This window comes from Puntigrus tetrazona, chromosome 10, assembly GCF_018831695.1.
Source record: "Puntigrus tetrazona isolate hp1 chromosome 10, ASM1883169v1, whole genome shotgun sequence".
NCBI lineage: Eukaryota > Metazoa > Chordata > Actinopteri > Cypriniformes > Cyprinidae > Puntigrus > Puntigrus tetrazona.
The window spans coordinates 2204889-2228305 of NC_056708.1; the positions used below are offsets into that span (position 1 = coordinate 2204889).

The window sequence follows — 23417 nt, forward strand, 5'->3', positions numbered from 1 at the left end:
TAATAATAAATAACAACAACAAAATATATTATGCATATACAATTATTACTTCAAAATGTAATGTTCAAGTATATAACAGAACTATAACTTTAAAATTAGGAATACAATAAATACTATTTATACAGATTTTTTTACAAATTAAATTTAAACCATGAATAAAAAAAAAAAAAAAAAAAAAAAAATTATATATATATATATATATATATATATATATATATATATATATATATAGTATTTTTTTATTATTATTTTATTATTTTATTATTATTTTTATTATTATTGTGCAATTAAATGCACTTATAAACGTAATTACATTGTAAATTGTAATTATGTAAAATCTATAAAATAAGGTTTATTTATAAATTGGTAACTAATAAAATAATTTGGCTGTTAACTAGGCAATGTCAGAAAGCAAGCAAGGTCAATTCTTTTTAAGGTCAATTCTGATGTAAAAACTACAGTGTAATTCCAAAGATTTTACTCCACAAACACTCTTCTGGAGCAGAGCACCTGTGTAATCCTGGTAGGAGACAGCAGCATGAGGAAAGAGGATGAATCATCCATGGACCCGGTGCAGGTGAACCCGTCCACAGCTAAGAGAAGACCTGCCGGGCAGCGACAGACCGCTTTGGGCCCCGGAGCCAGCAAACACACGTGAGAGCACCTGAGATCCTCGCATGGACCAGACATGTTGGGCTGCAAGAGAGGGTGGGCAACCTAAAACAAAACAAGATATATTGACGTATAAGACTACTGAAATGACAATTAGGGCCAGTTTTACTAAAAGCCAGCACCGATGGGCATAGAAAGTTAACAAGCTTCACCGAAATCTAACTAACTCACGTTTTATCTTTTGGTAAATACAAGGGGGTTTACCATTAAAATTACAACATGGAAGAAATAGTGTAACTAAAGCTGCAATTAATTCGAGTGTGACGAGTTGCGTGATTTATTTGAATACTCTCCACTCATAAATTTTGCATTTGATAGGGAAACTACTACAAACGCACATTCAATAAATAACTGCCCATGCCTTTTCAGAGCTATTCTGACAGGCCCAAAATCAACACCAAAAGACGATTTGAGCTGGTGCGAGCTGGTAGCAAAACTGGCCCTTAGTGATGTGTACGGTATATATGGTTCTCACTTTGAGGTCGAATGGTTGTCCGGGTCTCTTCAGAAGTACTTTGCGGTTCTTTCCAGTCAGTTTATTGGCACCTTGAACGGCTCTTCTGTGAGTGTCGGACCAGTAGACCACGTCATTAAACACAGCCACAGAGAAGACACTGGGCATCTCGGACAGCTGTAGGAACTGTCAAACAACAAAAAGCAAACATTGACATTTTTTGGCAACTTTGACACTATCAGTAAGTAACTTTGCAACTAAATTAACTAGCAGTCTGCTTAACCTAACACTTTTGATGGGTTCACATGAAACACCCTAAAACTATCCTAACAGTCTACTCGGAGCTAGTAGACATGTAGTTACAAATTAATGAGAATAAGCAAATGTGTAGTTGACATGCAGTTACAAAATTTCCTAGTACAAAGTCTAAAGTGAACTATCAAAATAAAGTATGAGCCATTTATCATTTGGATTCTCTTGAAGCATTTCACAGTACCCTTATGTTCTCTCCATCCAGCGTGGCTGAGCCTATACACCTGAGCTTCTGGTCAGTCCAGTATAGTCTGTCGGTCAGAATGTCCACAGTCACACTGACAGGCTGCTCGAGACCGCGGCTGACCACCACCTTCCTGTCTGAGCCGTCCATGCCAGAGCGCTTGATCTGTGCCTGACCTCCGATCTCAGACCAGAACATTATCCTGCAGACAGTATCAGGAAACATTCATCAGCATCCATACACGGAGACTGAAAACTCGTGGAGGAGCTTCTCACCCCTTCTGAGGCAGCAGCACAAGCGAACGAGGCTGATGTAAATCCTTATCCACGACTATTATGTAGTTTTGAGCCTTAACAATACTGCTGGTCAATCTCACAGCTAGAATCTGCCCGGCAACACCATCCACCCAGTAAAGGTTCCTTCCCATCCAGTCAACAGCAATGGAGTCAGACTTCACACCTGAATGTGCAAAAATAATTCGGTTAGAGGAGCAGGGATTCTCAAGAAACCATTCCAAAACAAATGTTATATTCCAAAACAACTTACAAACTATATTTAATAAAGTTAGCTTGAGTTTTAAATAAAAATAATTTTCTAGTACACCAGTATCAACTTTAATTCATTTATCATTTAAATTCAATCAATTTATTTATTTATTTATTTTTTTAAATTAAAAAGTAAAACACTAATTTTTTTTTTTTTTTAAAACCCACACCCTCCAAAAAAACCGCCACAAAACACATCAAAAACAAAACGGCACAAAAAAACCCAACATGAACAAGACTCGCAAGCATCAACACCACCAAACAAACAAACAAACGAAAAAATGCAAACAGTACATGCATAAAATAATTTTTACCTTTGACGATAGTTTCAATGTTGTCCTTTATTCCGTGGAAGGCATATTTGATACTCTCCTCCTCCAGACTGACCCAGTACACCCTCTGCTCTCTTCGGTCATAGTCCAGAGAGAAGATGGCCTTCCGTCCTGGTGTGATGAGAGCTTGAATACTGGAGCTTCGCAGACCCAAATTAAACAGCTCATACTGTTCGGAGATCAAAAGACTAGGTTCCTCTGTGCACACAAACAAACAAAAATAAAAGAACAATACAATACAATACAATACAATACAATTAGAGAAGAATAGACAGTAAAAAAAATTAAAAATACTATTGGACTGCATGTACATACAGTACGTCCACGTACATTTCCACTACTTTTAGCATTTCCCATGCAATTATTTAAAACAAACCATTTCAGAAGAGACCATCCCATAAAAGCATGTAAAAGTGTAAATTGTGGTTGGTTGCTTCCTGGTAGTACTTCACTAGAAACATTAGCAATAAGTGAACCACTTTACAAAGCCTCCTGCAGCCAATATAGACCGATACCTGCTGTCTTGCAGCTGCGCCGTCTGGTTCCAGTATAAATTCAGGGTGGCACTGACACAGGTAAGAGCCCAGCGTGTTGAGGCATTTATGACTGCATGCAGCGGGCTGAATCTCTTTACATTCATCTATGTCGTTACAGGTTAAACCGTCAGACTGAAGCCTGAATCCAATCTGACAGCCGCATCTCTGGAAACACGAGAGAGCGTTTGAAAACAGCCGTTCGTGTTACACTAAATCTCGCTAAAATCGAAAATATAATAGTTTGATTCATAATTGATGCATAATAAACTTGGCAATAAATGAATGTTTAACCGGTCCGTGTGGAGTGTTGATGCAGTAGTGCTGGCATGAAGGGCGACTGCGACTGGAGCAGTTGTTCTTCAGACACCCCTGACCCTCGTCAGAACCGTCGGCACACTCAGACGCCCTGTTACACACCAGACCTGGGTCCACGCACTCCCCGCTTCCACACTGGAACAAGTGTGTCGGGCATTTCACTTGACCACCTACAAAACAAGCAATGTTTAAACTTTAGTAGCGCCGAAAAGATTCTGCTTTGGAGTATAGAAATGGTTTAAAATGTCCACTCGCATCCAGATTCGTCGCTCTCATCTTTGCAGTCCTTTACGCCGTCACACCTCCACGTCACTGCGATGCACTGAGTTTTAGATGCACACGGCCATTGAAACTTCCCACACCTCAGCGGGATCAACTTGCAGTTCTACACGGGAACAGAAGCAGAGGTTGTTTGTCGAATCTCCTGGATACATGTCTTGCATGTCTACTTTGTCTGCGCTCTTCAAAACCAAACTAAACAAAATACTACAAAGACAAAATGGCACACACAAACACAAAATGCCAACCAAAAAAGCAGAAGGCTCTCAGTGAATCGGTGTGGTTCCTCACCCTCTCATCAGACCCATCCTTGCAGTCCTGGTCTCCGTCACAGAGCCACTCTTTCAGCAGACACTCGTGGGTGTGAGGGCAGCGCTGCTCCACGGGACAGTGTGGAGGCTGAGGACAGCCCTTCTCATCCGAGTGATCACGGCAGTCAGCGAACCCATCACAGCGGAGGGCCAGCGCCACACACTGACCGTTACTGCACCGGAAGCGCTCGCTGGAACAGGCCTCTGCAACTGCAGAATGAACAAAGTCCACGTGCAAGAAATATGATGCAAACTTAGACGTACTACTTTGGTTAGTTTAGAAAAAGTAATGAAGATCCTTATCCCTCAACTTGCGACCTTAAAACACAGGTGCCGTTGACCTACCACAGTTGGCTTCATCAGTGCCATCCGCGCAGTCTCTCTCTCCGTCACAGAGGAAAGTCTCGGGAATGCAGCGGGTTTTGTTGTCACACTGGTGCCTGCACTCCGCTGAGAGCTTCATGCAGTTGATTTCATCTGATCGGTCCTGACACTGAGGTGTGCCGTCACACACAAGCTTCATGTCTATACACTTCCTGCCGTGAGCGCACTGGAACTGGTCTAGAAGGTTGAATTAAAGTATAAAAGGTTTGTCCAGTTTAACTCCAAAATAAAAGAAATTGTATTTTCACTATACCTTTTCTACATTTACGTTCACAGTTCCTCTCATCAGACCCATCTTTGCAATCTTTCTCCCCATCGCACACATGGCTGTACAGGACACACTCTTTCCCATCTCTACAAGGTTTGGATGCCAAGGGACATTTCAAAGGCAATGAAGTACTTGAAACCACTCGACCGGTGTCTGAAGTCATCAGGAAAAGTTGAAATTAGATAAATACGCAACCTTTGCTCACTAATAAAATATGCTGACAGACTTACAGCAGTTTTTCTCATCCGAAGCGTCTCTGCAGTCTGGTTTCCCATCACAGAGCTGCTGGCTAGTCAGGCACACCCTCTTCTGGTCACAAAATAAAGCACAGGTGGGGCACTGTTTCTCATCAGAGCCGTCAGCACAGTGTGGCTGACCATCACACACCAGGGATCTCCTAATGCACATCCGTCTGTCCTTGCACAGAAACTGGCCTGATTGAAGTACAGAGTCATTTCATCAGTCCTGGATTGCATTATGACATTTAAGAAAAGGACAAAAAAATCGACCCGTTACCTGGATCTGGACATGAATCTATGCAAAACTGCTCATCGGCTCCACTGGGACAGTCCGTCTTTCCATCACACACCTGGGACTGTGAGATGCATTTCGAGGTTTCATGACAATATACAGAAGGGGTAAAGCAGACGGGCTGGTCTGTGGTGGACGGGATAGCAATAGGAGCTACAAAACAAATCAGTGAGTACAGTTAACATCTTAGCCTATTTTTTAAAAATCATTTTTGTTTTCAGGACAACTTTGTAAGGTTTTGATTCACTTCAGTTGTTGACTATTGTGTACATGCACATACACACAAAATAAAGAATACACATACATGAGGAATTTTTATTTTTATAAATAAAAGGACAAGTTTCACCTCTTCATGCAAAGAGAAAACAGTGATAAAAAAATAAATGGTGACAAAAAATAATGTGATAATTTAGAAAAAGTAAATAGTGGTGATCTCTGTATTTTACAAAAAAAAAAAAAAAAACCTTTAAAGTTAAAACACTTACAGCAGTTGGCTTCATCAGTGGCGTCCACACAGTCTCTCTCTCCGTCACAAAGGAAGCTCTCTGGGATGCAGCGAGTTTTATTATCACACTGATGCCTGCATTCGTGTGAGTGACCGAAACAGTCCAGTTCATCAGAGCGATCCTGACACTGAGGTGTGCCGTCACACACCTGCTTTCTGTCGATACACATCCTGCCGTGAGCGCACTGGAACTGATCTATGAGGAAACACTGTCAGTGACCCACGTATTGAGCTACATAAGACAGTCAGGGATCAGTTACATGAGCTCTACCTGCTTTACACTGATATTCACAGTCGTGTTCATCAGATCCATCTTTACAGTCCATCTCTCCATCACACACATGACTGTGCAGCACACACTCGAGTCCATCCTTACAGGGTTTAGAGCCAATACGACACCTGAATGGTGCTGGAGCCTCGGTGGGACATCCCATCTCATCCGACCCATCAATGCAGTGAGAGCGGCCGTCACACACCAGATCCCTCTCCACACACTTCCTCCTGTCCTTACACAGGAAGTCACCTATAAGAAGAGAAAAAAATAAATAAATTGCACATGCTTTATAGCAATATTTTGTACAAAAAGTAGCAAATGGCACTGTACAACGTGATTTTATGGTGAGGTAAATACTACATAGCGCAAGTTCTACATTAAATGGTTTAGTTCAGGCAAGAATTAAACTATAGTAGCACTCAATTTAAGCTTGTATAAACTAAAGTTTGAACAGAAGTATAATTTACTTGAAATTACGTAAATATCAAAGTTATAATACCATATTTCCCCATCATGCACTGTAGCATGGATAATTAAAAAGGTCTAATTTGACACCGTTTTTGAGTTGTATTTACATTGTTTTATGGTTACTTTTGTTAGATTTAGTGACATTACTCAAAATGACCCATAATACTCAAACACTATCCACTGATTCCTAAAGTCTGTGTATGATGTACAAAAGTATTGAGGTTTCTGTGTTCAACCGGATAATAAATTACATTGCATAGACATGTTATCTTAAGAACAAAGCTTTAATAGCATGCTTTTCTCCAGTGCTACATTTAGAAACTGAGTAAAAGGTACTTAAGTATACTTCATGCTTACCATGAAAATTAAAACCGATTCACCAAAATTAAATAAAATTCACAAAGAGTCAAAATTTTGAATTCCCAAGTAAACTTTACTTATGGATAGGCTTTTACTTGGAAATTGCTTTTTTGTAGTAAATCCTACTACATTTATTTTTTTTTAGTATGTACCTATATTTGGACATCTGTCAAAGCAAAACGTTTCATCATATCCATCAGGACAGTCTCTCTTGCCATCACAGAGCTTGGTGTGAGGGATGCACAGAGAGCCGTCACGACACAACACAGCAGGGCTCTCGCACTTCACCACCTTTGTGGGGTAACCTGAAGGCAAAAACTAAAAATTTAACAAGAAGATAATTTTCATTAAGTCAAAAATCATACATAGCCCAGAAGGAAGTCTTCCCACCGCAGTCAGACTCATCGGTGCCGTCCACGCAGTCTTTCTCTCCATCGCACAGGAAGTTCTCAGGTATGCAGCGGGTTTTGTTGTCACAGCGATGGCTGCAGCTCTTGCTGCGAACGAAGCAGTCTCGCTCATCAGAAAAATCCTGACATTGTGGTTTGCCATCGCACACTAGTTTCAAGTCTATGCATTTTCTCCCATGGGCACACTGAAATTCCCCTGACGAACAAAAATTAAGTCAATTATTTGTTCCAAAAATTCTGTTCCACTCATAAGAATCAATTGTAAATAAAGAAAAAGACAAACAAACATCGCTATTATAAAAATGACACTTTTGATTATGTTTTGTCTGTATAGTGATCTGTTTTTGCTGAACTACCTGCTTTACAGTTAAAAGCGCAGTCAGCTTCGTCAGATCCATCTTTACAGTCCATCTCTCCGTCACAAACATGACTATACAGCACGCACTCGAAGCCGTCCTTGCAGGGTTTAGAGCCCACGCGGCACTTTAGCAGCAGTGTGGTTGAGGTTTTGGGTGCTGCAGTGGGACATCCCATCTCATCCGAGCGGTCAAGACATTGAGAACGACCATCACACACCAGATCCCTCTTAATACACTTTGTCCTGTCTTTACACATGAAATCACCTGGCAGAAAAGGTAATTGTGAAACTGTAAGACAGAAGGAACTTTATCCCAAGCAAGGCAAGGCATGTCACCAGTAAAACAAAAACAAATAGTATGTTCATTACTGCGATATGGGCAGTTACGAAGACACGGTCTCTCATCAGAGCCATCAGGACAGTCTCTTCTCCCGTCGCAGAGGTATTGCTGCAGGATGCATAGCGACGTCCCTTGACAAGCCACGTAAGGGCTTTTACAAGGAGATGGTGGAGTGGGCATAGCTTTAAAAAAAAAAAAAAATAATAATTATCACTTTAAATGATAAATTCTATTCACTATCATTTATTGAAGTGATTTGTGATGTGCTTAATGAGTTGCACGTACTCAGAAACTCAGTTATTATGCAGTCAAGTAAAAAAGGATTTAAAATAATTATCTGGAGTGCTCATCACAAAAAAAAAAAAATCATTTTTAAATCTTTGTGTAAAAAGTGGTGCAAAACTTTTTAGATCCCAATTGTATAATCTCAAACGTATCGTTTCCACAGCAAACTCACCACAGTCTGCCTCATCCGAGCCATCCCAGCAGTCCCTCATACCATTACAGACGAACACCTCTGGGATACAGCGGCTGTTCCCGTCGCAGCGGATGCTGCAGCTCTTGGTGGGCTTCCAGCAGCCTGCTTCATCTGAGTGATCTGGACACTGAGGAGTCCCATCACACACCTGCCGGAAGTCAATACACTTCTTCCCCTGAATACACTGAAACATCCCTGTAACAAAAATAAACAAGTCCACATACAGGGAACAGATGAATCTTTAAACATCATACTGTGCATTTTATACATGTATATTAACAGCGATATTCCTGAAATGCTGTGACATTCTAAAGGGCATCCTGAAATCTGATCTAAATTTTTTTGTAACTGAATGAAATCTTTTACGTTTAAAGTCTGAATAAAATAATTCATAGAATTGTTTATAAGCTCATTACGGGGGTTAAAAGGGTGGTTTGATGATGCAATGGAGCCACCGAGAGTGATCTCACCCCTAACATTATAAATTACTAAAAGAATACCAGTACGTGTTGATGGGACAAGTTTTATTTGTCTTTCAATGTCTGATATACATATTCTAGGCAGGAACGGCTCCTGCTCCTCCCCTCATTTTTGGTGTGTGACACACACACACACACACACACACACACACACACACACACACGTGCAAAAATCTGGGCAAAGGTTTTAAGTTACTGTATTCCAGCCTTGACCTTATTTTTCAAAATGGGTCAGGGCTTGTGTTGTGAAGTTGTGATAGCATCTTACCTGGATTGCATTGAAGTTCACATTGTTCTTCATCAGATCCGTCCTTACAGTCCATCTCTCCATCACAAATATGACTGTACAGCACACACTCACGTCCATCCTTACAGGGTTTAGTGCCCACACGACATTTGAAGGGTGCAGTGGTTGTGGTTCTAGCTGCTACGGTTGAACATCCCACCTCATCAGAACCATCAAGGCAGTGGGAGCGCCCATCACAGACTAGAGCTTTCTCAATACACTTCCTCCTGTCCTCACACAGAAAGTCACCTGTATGAACAAAACGGCATATTGGCCATATGTCATGACGACATTTAGTTCTTGTTCTTCTCCGTCAGTTCATTAAAACAACAAAAGCAACAACAACAAGGACCATGAGGAGACAAGGGAAATAGGTAAAGGAAGAACAGGAGAACAAGCAGAAGGACAAAGAATGGTAAAAGGAGCAACAAAAACAACAAGGAAGAAAAAGAGGAGATGGAGGAGCGTTAGAGCTGAGAGACGTTCAGTTATTTTACCTGGTGCAGCACATGCATCTATACAAGAAGCTTCATCAGATCCATCTGGACAGTCTCTTCTGCCATCACACATCTGAGCCTGAGACACACATACTGAGGTTCCCGGACACCGTACAGAGGGACTCTTGCAGCTCGTCTGAGCTGGTTTGGAAAGAGCTGTCAAAAAACCCAGAGCAGATGGAATCTTAACAGGTTATTTACAGTGTCTGGTGGAAGAATTAAATATTTGGGTTCATGTTGGAAAGGAACAAGCAAGTGATTCACTAGTAAAGCCACATTTTTTGATGCATGTCTAAATCCACCAAGCAGGTTGTGTTGCTAAAGACAGTTCTGAGGGAAGATTGTTTGGAGAAACTTCTCCAAACACATAGGGCTGGACAGCGATTGTCAGCAGGCTGAATGGAGAACTAAGAGTCTCCTAGTGGAAGTGGGACAGAGGATTTGCAGCTCATTTGTTAGCCGAAGCCTTCGGAAATTTGGGTTTCACAAGAGAGGGGCGGAGGAAAGCCATCTGTAATACTAATGAAATAGCATTGAGAGCATTAGGATGGCTATGTTGCTCTACATCTAGACCAGTGGCCTCAAACTCAATTCCTGGAGGTCCACAGCTCTGGAGAGCTTATTTCCAGCCTGCTCCAAATCACCTGAATGGAAGTCTCTAATAATCCTGAAGACCAAAAGGGTTGGATCAAAACTGTGCAGAGCTGTGGCCCTCCAGCAAATGAGTTGGAGACCAATGATCTAGACACAAACTGGGGTCAACTTGAGTAAGGTGTATGACGTTGACCTGAAACACCTAGAGATTTCAGGAACATCACTGGACATATGAGAAAAATCAGTTAAATGCATACAAGGAGAACTGTTGGCTCACCACAGCTAGCTTCATCAGTGCCATCTAGACAGTCCCTAATCCCATTGCAGATGAAGACTTCAGGAATACAGTGAGCGCCAAAGTCACAGCGCATGCTGCAGCTCCTTGAGGGTTTCCAGCATTCTGCTTCATCAGACTTATCCAGGCACTGTGGAGTGCCATCGCATACCTGATTCATGTCAATACATCTCCCACCAGAAGTACACTGGAACTGCCCTGTGGTGGAGAAAAAGAACATGGCGAGGTCAATGCTTGGATATAATAGCCAAAATGTTGATATGAAGTTTAGAGTACTGGGATTTGTCTAACCAGTTTGGCACTGACTATCACAGTCGTGTTCATCAGATCCATCTTTACAATCCATCTCTCCATCACACACATGACTCTGCAGCACACACTCAGTTCCATCTTTACAGGGTTTAGAGCCAATACGACACTTTAATGGTCCTGGTTTTGAATTTCTAGCCGTCATGTAACAAGCCATCTCATCAGAGTTGTCAAGGCAGTGAGAGCGGCCGTCACACACCAGATTCCCATCAATACACTTCCTTCTGTCCTTACACAGGAAGTCACCTGGCATAACATTACAGATGTCAGTGCTTAGCATTTTCTTTAGGGAAAAATGATTTACATTAAAAGATTAAGATTAAAAATTTACCAGGTTTTGAACAAGTATCTACACATGAAACTTCATCAGAACCATCTGGACAATCTATCTTGCCGTCACACAATCGATTCTGGGAAATGCACAAAGATGTTCCTGGACACATCATGGATGGACTTCTACAGACTGGAGGCGGAGGTTGCAAGTCTTCTTTCTTGTTGCCTTTGTTCAGCGTCACAAAATTTATATCCCCTTTTTTAATCTCAGCTGTGAACAAATAGTTCAGACATGCTTAAAGGTTAAACTCAGAACAACAAATGAAACTATAACTCAATCCATGGGCAACTGTTCTCTCGTTATGTACAGTGCCAAACAAACAAATGTGTTCATTTCAGTACCTCTATATAATAAAATGGTTTAAAGCATAAAAAGCAGTCTTTTCACTTTTTTTTTTTTTTTTTGAGAATATGGGTAACAAGGAGCAGTTTTAAATAAGACAGGATCCATGGATATGATTAAATGTTAATGAAGTGTGAAATTGCAACCAAAATAACGGGTACAGTGATTTAGGAGAAAACTATATGCAGGGTCAAGATGACTTGAGGGAATTTGATTTCTGTAATAAATCAGTAAGTTGAGATGGATTAAATAAGGTAACGTTAACAAAATGTCAATGATTGGATAGACTGAGTTTGCTCAGTTAAAAATAGTTGGTTCCTCAAAAGGTCCACATAGAACATCCAACATTCACCGAAAGTTTTGAAGGAAAGTACAGCACAAACAGATTCAGACATCAGATTCACGTTGGCTGATATGACTTGGTGCCTGGGTTAGTTAGTTTTAGAATGCTAAATAGCCTTTTAAGCTTGTTTTTAAACTTTGTTAATGATGCTGGAGATATAGGATGAGCAGGCTACATTCAAGGCAGTTTAGTTCTTAGTGTTCGAATCTAGTTACACGGACAAGTCCTTCTAGACGAGTGATGGCATCAATCGCTTCCCTCGTTAATTACAAGTGAACAGCACTGATTGCATGTCGCAGAGTCAAGATGCAAGTGCTTGTTAAGAGACTTTAGCTCGCAGGGCATGTACCCAAATTCCATGTTGGGATTAAATCCAATAGTGACAAAAGTAATGAGCCTTAGAGCCAGCGATATGAGTTTGGGTTGGAGTCAAACCCGTGAAATGTGGAATTTTTGGAAAACCTATTGGGATGTAGTCTTGGGTAACACGTTTGCAGTTCCACTTTGTGATGCTAGTGATTTTACCTTTAAAACATTCACCGACTGAGAAAAATTTTAAAAATGCACTTTTTGTGAACGGTTAAAAAATAAATAAATTAAATATCAGCTCACAGCAGTTAGCTTCATCAGTGGCGTCCACACAGTCTTTCTCTCCGTCACAAAGGAAGCTCTCTGGGATGCAGCGAGTTTTATTATCACACTGATGCCTGCATTCATGTGAGCGACTGAAACAGTCCAGTTCATCAGAGCGATCCTGACACTGAGGTGTGCCGTCACACACCTGCTTTCTGTCGATACACATCCTGCCGTGAGCGCACTGGAACTGATCTACGAGGAAACACTGTCTGTTACACATGAATTGAGCTACATAAAACAGTTGTGTGTTACAATTTGTCTAAAGTGGACTATCAAAATTCTCATAACTATTAGTAACTTTGTAACTGTAAATGTTGCATACACATCAAAATAAAGTGTTACACGCGTCTACTAATACTCTAATGACTGCTAGATGACATGCAGTTGCAGAGTTACTTAGAATGTGTAAAGTTGACTATTGAAAAAGTGTAACGTATGAATTTCAAGAGTTTTACCTGCTTTACACTTATATTGACAGTTGCGTTCATCAGATCCATCTTTACAATCCTTCTCTCCATCACACACATGACTCTGCAGCACACACTCAGTTCCATCTTTACAGGGTTTAGAGCCAATACGACACTTTAATGGTCCTGGTTTTGAATTTCTAGCCGTCATGTAACAAGCCATCTCATCAGAGTTGTCAAGGCAGTGAGAGCGGCCGTCACACACCAGATTCCCATCAATACACTTCCTTCTGTCCTTACACAGGAAGTCACCTGGCATAACATTACAGACGTCAGTGTATTGCTTTTTATTTTGTTTTGGAATAAAATCATTTGCATTGAAGGTGAAGCAAAGACATACTAGGTTTTGAACAAGCATGTACACACGAAACTTCATCAGAACCATCTGGACAATCTATCTTGCCGTCACACAATCGATTCTGGGAAACGCACAAAGATGTTCCTGGACACATCATGGATGGACTTCTACAGACTGGAGGCGGAGGTTGCAAGTCTTCTTTCTTGTTACCTTTGGTCAGCGTCACCAAATTTAAATCGCCTCTTTTGATCTCAGCTGTGAACATATATCAGTAATATTTTACAACCCGAATTCTGGAAAAAAAAAAAAAAAAAAAAAAAAAAAAAAAAGATGCTGCACCATGTTAAACATGCCCCATCTCAAGTATTTTGAGACCTGTAACAGTCATTAAATTAGAAATTGCTTCGTGCATATAGTAACATTTCACTTTCAACTATACCATAGAAAACAAAAATGTAAGGCATTTCTGGGATAATTTTATAAAGTAATGACACTTTAAAAAAATAAATAACAGCTCACAGCAGTTGGCTTCATCAGTGGCGTCCACACAGTCTCTCTCTCCGTCACAAAGGAAGCTCTCCGGGATGCAGCGAGTTTTATTATCACACTGATGCCTGCATTCGTGTGAGTGACCGAAACAGTCCAGTTCATCAGAGCGATCCTGACACTGAGGTGTGCCGTCACACACCTGCTTTCTGTCTATACACATCCTGCCGTGAGCGCACTGGAACTGATCTATGAGGAAACACTGTCAGTGACCCACGTATTGAGCTACATAAGACAGTCAGGGATCAGTTACATGAGCTCTACCTGCTTTACACTGATATTCACAGTCGTGTTCATCAGATCCGTCTTTACAGTCCATCTCTCCATCACACACATGACTGTGCAGCACACACTCGAGTCCGTCCTTACAGGGTTTAGAGCCAATACGACACCTGAATGGTGCTGGAGCCTCGGTGGGACATCCCATCTCATCCGACCCATCAATGCAGTGAGAGCGGCCGTCACACACCAGATCCCTCTCCACACACTTCCTCCTGTCCTTACACAGGAAGTCACCTAGCAAAGCACAGGTTTAGATGTTCAAGATGTCAGCCATTTACCTGTATTTTGTGTTCACAACAGCAAAAACAAATCAAGGTAATTTATGTTAAAGTACTTTACCAGGTTTTGCACAAGCGTCAATGCATGAGGCCTCATCAGAACCATCAGGACAATCTCTCCTGCCGTCACAAAGCTGAGTCTGAGAAATGCACAATGATGCTCCTGGACACATCGTGGATGGACTTCTACAGACCGGAGGCTGAGACGGTGCAAAACCAGAGCTTGGTTTTTTCACCGGCACCATGTTCACTTCCCCTTTGTTAATATTCACTGTGCAGAGAAAGTACAAATAGAGCAGTGGTCATTAAATGACGTAATGAGAAATAAATACAGCGTCTATCAGACAGTCCAAAATACTGTGCATAAAATTCCTAGTTATGTTTAAGCACAAGAGTCAGAGAATTCAGCAGAGAACCAGCATTCACTGCTTAAGGAAAACCTGGAAACTGGTCTATAAAAATAGTTTAATAAATGCAAAATTTAAAAATGCAATAAAGCAAAACGCACAAACTGCATTTCCTTTACCTGGATGTCATGTCTCACACATTAGAACCATGAACATTCAAATGTGATTAAACTGTAGGGTTAGGGTTATATGGTCTACAGATCTGTAGATAAGAAATACGGAGTACCACAAGGCTCAGTACTAGGGCCATTACTTTACATGTTACCTCTGGGAGATATTATCAGGAGACATGATGTTACTTTTCAATGCTATACTGATGATACTCGGCTCTATATTTTGTCACAGCCCAGTGATGCGCGCCAAATTGAGAAACTAACAGAATGCAGTGTCGATGAAAAACTAGATGAGTAACAATATTACATTTGCAAAAAAAGGTGCTTAATATTGGACCTATGTAATAATCTAGAACACTGTCTAACACTTGATGGCTGCTCTTAATTCTTCTTCATCAGTTACGAATCTAGGTGTGCCGTTTGACAGCAATCTTTACTTGTTTCTAGCATCTGTAAAACTTTTTATATCTCAAAAATATAGCCAAATGATGACCTATGCTCTCAGTTTCAAATGCTGAAATGTTAACGCAAGCGTTTATGACTTTGAAGTTAGATTATTGTAATACTTCATTGGGTGCTTGTTCTGTACACTTGATAAACGAACTTCAACTGGTCCAAAACACAGTAGCTAGAGTCCTTAGTAGAACTAGGGAGAATGACCATATTAGCCCGGTTCTGTCAACACTGCACTGACTCCCCATCAAACATCAGAGAATTTAAAGTCTTGTTAATTACTTCTAAAGCCCTGAATGGTTTAGCTCCTCAATACTTGAGCAAGCACTTATTACATTATAGACCTGTACGTCCACTGCATTCTCAAAATTTGATAGTACCCAAACTCTGGAACAATCTCCCTAACACTGTTCGGGAAGCAGCAGACACACTGTCAGTTTAAATCTAGATTAAAGACATTTTTAACCTAGCATTCCCAACACACTAATACCCTTCTATTATTCAAATCTGTTAAAGGATTGCATTAATTTGACCAGCCGGAACAGAGAACACTTCCCATAACACAATGTACACATTTATGTTCTAAAAAGAATGGCACATCCCTATCATTGTATTATCCTATTTTATACTGTCCAGTGATTTAATACAATCTGTGTTGCCAAAAGCCCTATATAAATTAGTGACCAATTAGCAACATTTGTCCTGCAGAGTTGATCTCCAACCCTATATATATATATATATATATATATATATATATATATATATATATATATATATATATATATATATATATATATATATATATATATATATATATATATATATATATATATATATATATATATATATAAAATACTTCATATGTTCAAAACTCACAGCAGTTAGCTTCATCAGTGGCGTCCACACAGTCTTTCTCTCCGTCACAAAGGAAGCTCTCTGGGATGCAGCGAGTTTTATTATCACACTGATGCCTGCATTCATGTGAGCGACTGAAACAGTCCAGTTCATCAGAGCGATCCTGACACTGAGGTGTGCCGTCACACACCTGCTTTCTGTCTATACACATCCTGCCGTGAGCGCACTGGAACTGATCTACGAGGAAACACGGTCTGTTACACATGAATTGAGCTACATAAAACAGTTGTGTGTAACTATTACTATAACTATTAGTAACTTTGTAACTGTAAATGTTGCATACACATCAAAATAAAGTGTTACACGCGTCTACTAATACTCTAATGACTGCTAGATGACATGCAGTTGCAGAGTTACTTAGAATGTGTAAAGTTGACTATTGAAAAAGTGTAACATGTATACATTTCAAGAGTTTTACCTGCTTTACACTTATATTGACAGTTGCGTTCATCAGATCCATCTTTACAATCCTTCTCTCCATCACACACATGACTCTGCAGCACACACTCACGTCCATCTTTACAGGGTTTAGAGCCAATACGACACTTTAATGGTCCTGGTTTTGAATTTCTAGCCGTCATGTAACAAGCCATCTCATCAGAGTTGTCAAGGCAGTGAGAGCGGCCGTCACACACCAGATTCCCATCAATACACTTCCTTCTGTCCTTACACAGGAAGTCACCTGGCATAACATTACAGACGTCAGTGCATTGCTTTTTTTTTTTGGAATAAAATCATTTGCATTGAAGGTGAAGCAAAGACATACTAGGTTTTGAACAAGCATGTACACACGAAACTTCATCAGAACCATCTGGACAATCTATCTTGCCGTCACACAATCGATTCTGGGAAACGCACAAAGATGTTCCTGGACACATCATGGATGGACTTCTACAGACTGGAGGCGGAGGTTGCAAGTCTTCTTTCTTGTTACCTTTGGTCAGCGTCACCAAATTTAAATCGCCTCTTTTGATCTCAGCTGTGAACAAAGATCAGTAATATTTTACAACCCGAATTCTGGAAAAAAAAAAAGATGCTGCACCATGTTAAACATGCCCCATCTCAAGTATTTTGAGACCTGTAACAGTCATTAAATTAGAAATTGCCTCTTGTGCATATAGTAACATTTTACTTTCAACAATACCATAGAAAACAAAAATGTAAGGCATTTCTGGGATAATTTTATAAAGTAATGACACTTTAAAAAATTAAATATCAGCTCACAGCAGTTGGCTTCATCAGTGGCGTCCACACAGTCTTTCTCTCCGTCACAAAGGAAGCTCTCCGGGATGCAGCGAGTTTTATTATCACACTGATGCCTGCATTCGTGTGAGTGACCGAAACAGTCCAGTTCATCAGAGCGATCCTGACACTGAGGTGTGCCGTCACACACCTGCTTTCTGTCGATACACATCCTGCCGTGAGCGCACTGGAACTGATCTATGAGGAAACACTGTCAGTGACCCACGTATTGAGCTACATAAGACAGTCAGGGATCAGTTACATGAGCTCTACCTGCTTTACACTGATATTCACAGTCGTGTTCATCAGATCCATCTTTACAGTCCATCTCTCCATCACACACATGACTGTGCAGCACACACTCGAGTCCGTCCTTACAGGGTTTAGAGCCAATACGACACCTGAATGGTGCTGGAGCCTCGGTGGGACATCCCATCTCATCTGACCCATCAATGCAGTGAGAGCGGCCGTCACACACCAGATCCCTCTCCACACACTTGCTTCCATCCCTACACAGGAAGTCATCTGAAGGAATAGAGCGTTGCATTTCAGTCTACATTTTTGTAACAACAAACCAAGCTAAACACAAACTAAAAATATCCAACCAAAATTAAAACAAGTCTATACTTCAAGTCAAGTTTACTTGCCATACTTGCATGGTAAGTAAAAGTTAAAAGGTAAAAATTTAAGTGAGCATCATAGCTTTTTGTTTTGCATTTTAATATAATTTTTCCTTGCTTTTTACAGTGCAAAACTCAAGCATTTAACAATGTAAAAAGTAAAGTCATACAGGATTCAACCATGTAATGTTATTAAAGGACTTTTGAGTGAACTATGCTTGTTATAAAGAATACCTGGCTTTGCACACATGTGCAAACATGATGTTTCATCAGATCCATCCGGACAGTCTCTCTTCCCATCACACCGCTGAGATCGACTGATACACACGGTTGATCCTTGACAAATGACTAGAGGACTTTTGCAAGTCACCCCAGTGGGACGTACCTCTTCGGCTGCTTTATCTAAAAAGCATACAAACTAAAATTAATGCATCATAAAATGACAAAAAAATAAATAAATTAAACCCTGAAGAACATTACAAACCTTGTTGGACTTCCCTGAGGGCAACAGATAAGCTAACAACTCCATTCTCTACCGCCACGCCAGAGACGCGAGCTCCATCTTTACGATTCCACACTGTCAAGATGTTATTGAACAAGGTCACCATGTAGGGTTCATAAGCAGCCATGATGGAACCAGGAACCACCCAGTCTTTACCAGCAGAATACTTCCTCATCTTCAGTAGACTCATAACTTGCAAGTCTGAAGAAATTAAATCACATTCAAAACCTGTAACATGCAGACTAAGTTAATTCAGAAGGAAAAGCCACTCACAAAACTCCACATTCCAAAGAAAGCCATTTGCTTTATGATCAAACACAATATGGTCGACTCCATCCTCAAAGCTGTAGATAGCTTCGGCATTACCACCAATCAGACCCAGCTTCATTCTCATGACCTGACCTCCCTCCAGCCAGTAGAGCTTTCCTCTCTGCCAGTCCACAAAAAGGTCTTGGATTGCAGTTCTGGCTTGATACAGCTGTCTGGAGATACTCTGGTCAAGGCGGCCAATGGTAGAAACGCCAATGGAAAGCTCATCACAGGCCAGCCAATACAGATTCCCAGTCCTCTGGTCAACTCTGACAATGCAGGCTGAAGGATGGGACACAAGAAGAGTCAGAATTATTTACTCTGAGCTGGAATAAATATAGCAGAGATGTCTAAATATTAGCACAGACAAGTCGTTCTTTTAGTATTCGAAAAATCTATTCACAATGCACCGAATCAAAATGTATACACAAACACCAAAGATTAGCCAATCCCAGAGTCATTTCTGTTAAGTATATGTGTCAAGGTTTTAGTTTAAACAGTAATAACATACCAGGTTTTAAAGTCAGGATGTACTCAGACAAATCCCGAGCCTGTACGGTAGTCTTCACATGGCCCGTGCCGTTAGACCAAACCACACATCCTCTCCGCCAGTACATGTCAAAGGACTGGATGTCTTCATCTGAAGTAAAGAGTTCAGTTTTCACAGGAGTCTTTCCTGCAAACTCCAAACTGTATATGGCTGTGGCTGTTGCATAGGCGACCTTAAAAACTGACAATGAGAACAGATGAAAATATAAAATCACAATCCAACTCCTCTTCCACTAAATTGCTAATACTGTATGCTAAACAACACACTTTCACAGGATCCCCAAGACATGGCCAACGCTCCCTCAGGACACAGACAGGTGAACCCAACAGAGCTTTTCTTGGAGGGCAAACACAGCTGGCAGCCCGAGTCCTTACATGGTGCAAAACCTACATCACAAAAACACAATAAAACTCTGAGCCAATGAGGTGGTGTAACCACTATGATAAAACCTCCAAAAATGTATTCACCTTGGGGTTGCTGGAGCACATGGTAGATGTTCAAGAATGGAAGCGAGGCTTTTAAGATGAAGCCATTTAGTGTGGCGGAAGGCATATTTTGAGGTGCCTGCCAGAGTTTTTTCTCATCCGCCAAATAAAACCAGCCATTAAACACGGCCAGGGTCTGAGCAGGACGACCTTGAAAGAAATCCCAGAAGGTATGCCGTCCAGTGCCGTCTGTCCTGATGCTCTCAATTGACTGGAACATCAGTTTAAACACACAATCAATAAACTTGACAATACAATTCAGCTTCTTAACTACCGTAACACACCGCTTTGTAAACACTGATCCAATACAGCCGACGAGCTGCCACATCAAATGTAAGACTCCTCGGCAGCTGTGCACTTATGAAAACCAGTGTAGTCCGATTCAAACCGTCCATTTCCATCCTCTCAATGGTTAGCTCGTCATTCGTTCCTTTATTAATCCAAAATATGAAACTACAGGGAACAAAAACAGATGTAACTCTGCACCTCAATTTGTGATAATACAGTAAAAATAAGTTGGTACCTCTCAATTGGGTTGAGGACCATATCTCTCGGGTCGATTTCTTTGGACATGACCTTGCCTACAGCACTGCCGTCAGCTGCACCAGTGTAGATGGCTTTCTGGGTAAAACTTGTCCAGTACAGTTGCCCTGTAAGCCAGTCAATGGCTAGACTGTGCAAACCAGACTGCCCTAATAAGTGGAGAAATAAAAACGCATATTATTTTAATGCAGGGCAAGATATTTAGGTTTTGCATGGATGTGGCACTCAACTGACCTGAATAAAGAATCATGCTCTTCCGGTTCAGAGCCTTGTAGATATTCCCATCTTTATCAGCCCAGTAAATTAGGTTTCTTTGGATATCGTAGGTCATGGATATAGGGTCGCTCTCACTTACAAAAAGCGGCTCATAGACTCTCGTCTTCACATTTACGAACCCAATCTGTCCCTTCCTGAGGGTCAATATCTTTGTCACGGCTCCTGGTAAAAACAGTTGTGTGTTACTTTTTTTGTGCATACTTGATATTATTAGTAAAATCTGAACATACATGCCATGAGTTACCTTGAGCCTCACAGGAGCCGTTGCCGAGAGGTTTAAAACCACTCTGGCACCGACAACGAAAAGACCCGGGTGTATTTGTGCACAAGTGCATGCAAGGACCCAAAGACTGGGAACATTCATTGAAATCTAGAATGATAAGAGGAGCAACAATACTTAAATCAAGCAGAAACCTGAACTGAACTTTAATATTTATATTACTACTGATACCAAGTGTTAATATTAAGGGTATATTTGGAACTAATAGTACACTACACATTATATACAGTGTATTCTTCCTTAACATTAAAATACACTTATTTTTTTATTATTATGTAGCAATATGCCAACCATTTTTTACATTTTTAAAACAAAACATTACATGTGTTAGTCATGCTAAACATGCGTTTCATGTTTGGGTGAACTATTCCTTTAAAGATATATATATATATATATATATATATATATATATATATATATATATATATATATATATATATATATATATATATATATATATATATATATATATATATATATATATATATATATATATATATATATATATATAAACTGAGTGTCTCAGGCTCTGGCTCAAACACATGTCAAGAAAGATTCAAACACATTGTGGGATACAGTATTCTAAGCAGTATTACCCAGTATTGTGCACATCTAGATAGCTGTATATGCTGCATATTGCAGAAATTAATAACTAATAACTAGTATGGTAGAGCACAGTTCCAAATATAGTCTGCTTGAAGGCAATAGTGCAGCTATTGTACCTTCACAATCAAGTCCATTTGCAGAAAGGGTCATCCCAGCGGGACAAGAGCACAAAGCTCCCCAAAACTGGTCAACGCAAGTATGACTACAGCCACCATTCCCATTATGACAACTTTTACCTAAGCCACACAAGGCATGGAGAGAGAGAATGAACAAAAACTTAAATAAGCATAATAAATATATAAAATCTAACATGTTGACTGAGATATGCTACATGACCAGTGAAATGTACTTCAAACCTAATTACAGCAAAGAAAGAAAAGGAAAATGAGGGTCTATGTACCACATGTAAGAGGTTCATCTCTCTTATCTGAGCACTGAGCAACTCCATCACACCTCTGTCTCGGGGTTAAACATGTGCCATCAGGACAGCGGATGCCCATCTTCCCACAAGAATCTAATAAAACACGATCAGGCACATATATAACATGACTCAGACATCATCGATAAAGGCTATATATGATATTCTAAATATCAACAAACACTGTGTGTGTGTGTGTGTATATATACACACATATATATATATATATATATATATATATATATATATATATATATATATATATATATATATATATATATATATATATATATATATATATATATATATACATATATATATATATATATATATATATATATATATATATATATATATATATATATATATATATATATATATATATATATATGATGGATGTTTTGTGTAAATCAACAGCGCAACAGGATACATGTTTCAACCACAAATTCTCTTTTTTAAACACCAAGTCATTTACACAATTTAAAGATTCTACAAATCAACTAAGAGACTTCCTAGAGTTTGCCATACATGAAACCAGGACAATAAAAGCATTTACGTGCACAATCATGATGCAATTGTACTACATTTAACTCATTTATCTGCATCTTTTTAACAGGTTGCCCCATTTCCTATGTAGTCTCACCACAGGTTTCTTCATCGGAGTTGTCACCGCAGTCGTTGACGTCATTGCAGAGAAGTTCTCGTGGGATGCAAATGCCGTTTTTGCACTTCCAGTCACCTGACAGACACCCTAAACGCCTTCCACAGTCCCACTCATCTGAAGCGTCGGGACACTGGGGCTGGCCGTCACAAACCCTTGACCCCATCACGCACCTGGAGCCATCCGCACACTCCGAATCTCCAAGCTGACACACTAATGACATAAAACACGTCCGTTTATTCACGTTCTGCTTTCACAGAAACAACCAGATGCAGTCTGGTCAAGGCATCAAGCAAGCATGAAGGCAGACAACTTGTCAAGGGCAGGCGGTGCCTTATACACACCGCAGTCCATCTCATCAGATCCATCCTGGCAGTCACTGACACCGTCACAGCGCCATCTGTGTGACACACACACTCCATCATCACACTGCCACTGATTTCTGCCGCAGCCTCCGTGAACACCTGAAACACAAAATTAAATGACCAAATAAAATCATCCGCATCTCAGATTTCAATTATTTGTGGCAGCTTATATAGTTTTCTATATAAGCTGTTTTGAAAGACATACATGCTTTATAATATTTAATGATTCATTGCTGAATTCTAAAAGTGAAGATAGAAGAGCCGTTTCCAAAGCATTGAAATTTAACGTCTCTATGAAAGTATGAAAACCGAACACTTGCTGTCCTAAGCAGTAAAACAAATGACAAACCTTTCATCAAAAATAAATTAA

The 23417-nt window shown here is 40.1% G+C and overlaps 1 protein-coding gene across 1 annotated transcript in view; it reads right to left on the reverse strand.

Moving 5' to 3' along the window:
* si:dkey-88l16.3 (low-density lipoprotein receptor-related protein 2) overlaps positions 1-23417 on the reverse strand; it is a 30008-nt gene that overhangs the window by 5906 nt on the left and 685 nt on the right. Inside the window, 50 exon segments of the mRNA XM_043250223.1 lie at positions 511-717; positions 1148-1312; positions 1623-1824; positions 1898-2081; positions 2482-2695; positions 3009-3200; positions 3327-3520; positions 3606-3735; positions 3921-4150; positions 4286-4501; positions 4578-4745; positions 4823-5026; positions 5109-5276; positions 5609-5824; positions 5900-6151; positions 6883-7035; positions 7121-7336; positions 7497-7763; positions 7868-8020; positions 8296-8511; positions 9064-9330; positions 9579-9734; positions 10450-10665; positions 10759-11022; positions 11108-11320; positions 12408-12623; positions 12887-13150; positions 13239-13451; positions 13716-13931; positions 14007-14258; positions 14364-14573; positions 16152-16367; positions 16609-16872; positions 16957-17169; positions 17415-17630; positions 17706-17957; positions 18287-18454; positions 18537-18755; positions 18828-19145; positions 19375-19593; positions 19680-19799; positions 19881-20109; positions 20183-20351; positions 20422-20590; positions 20676-20879; positions 20962-21087; positions 21720-21839; positions 22004-22117; positions 22665-22895; positions 23027-23146. Of these exon segments, the coding sequence (XP_043106158.1) occupies positions 511-717; positions 1148-1312; positions 1623-1824; positions 1898-2081; positions 2482-2695; positions 3009-3200; positions 3327-3520; positions 3606-3735; positions 3921-4150; positions 4286-4501; positions 4578-4745; positions 4823-5026; positions 5109-5276; positions 5609-5824; positions 5900-6151; positions 6883-7035; positions 7121-7336; positions 7497-7763; positions 7868-8020; positions 8296-8511; positions 9064-9330; positions 9579-9734; positions 10450-10665; positions 10759-11022; positions 11108-11320; positions 12408-12623; positions 12887-13150; positions 13239-13451; positions 13716-13931; positions 14007-14258; positions 14364-14573; positions 16152-16367; positions 16609-16872; positions 16957-17169; positions 17415-17630; positions 17706-17957; positions 18287-18454; positions 18537-18755; positions 18828-19145; positions 19375-19593; positions 19680-19799; positions 19881-20109; positions 20183-20351; positions 20422-20590; positions 20676-20879; positions 20962-21087; positions 21720-21839; positions 22004-22117; positions 22665-22895; positions 23027-23146 (10121 nt within the window).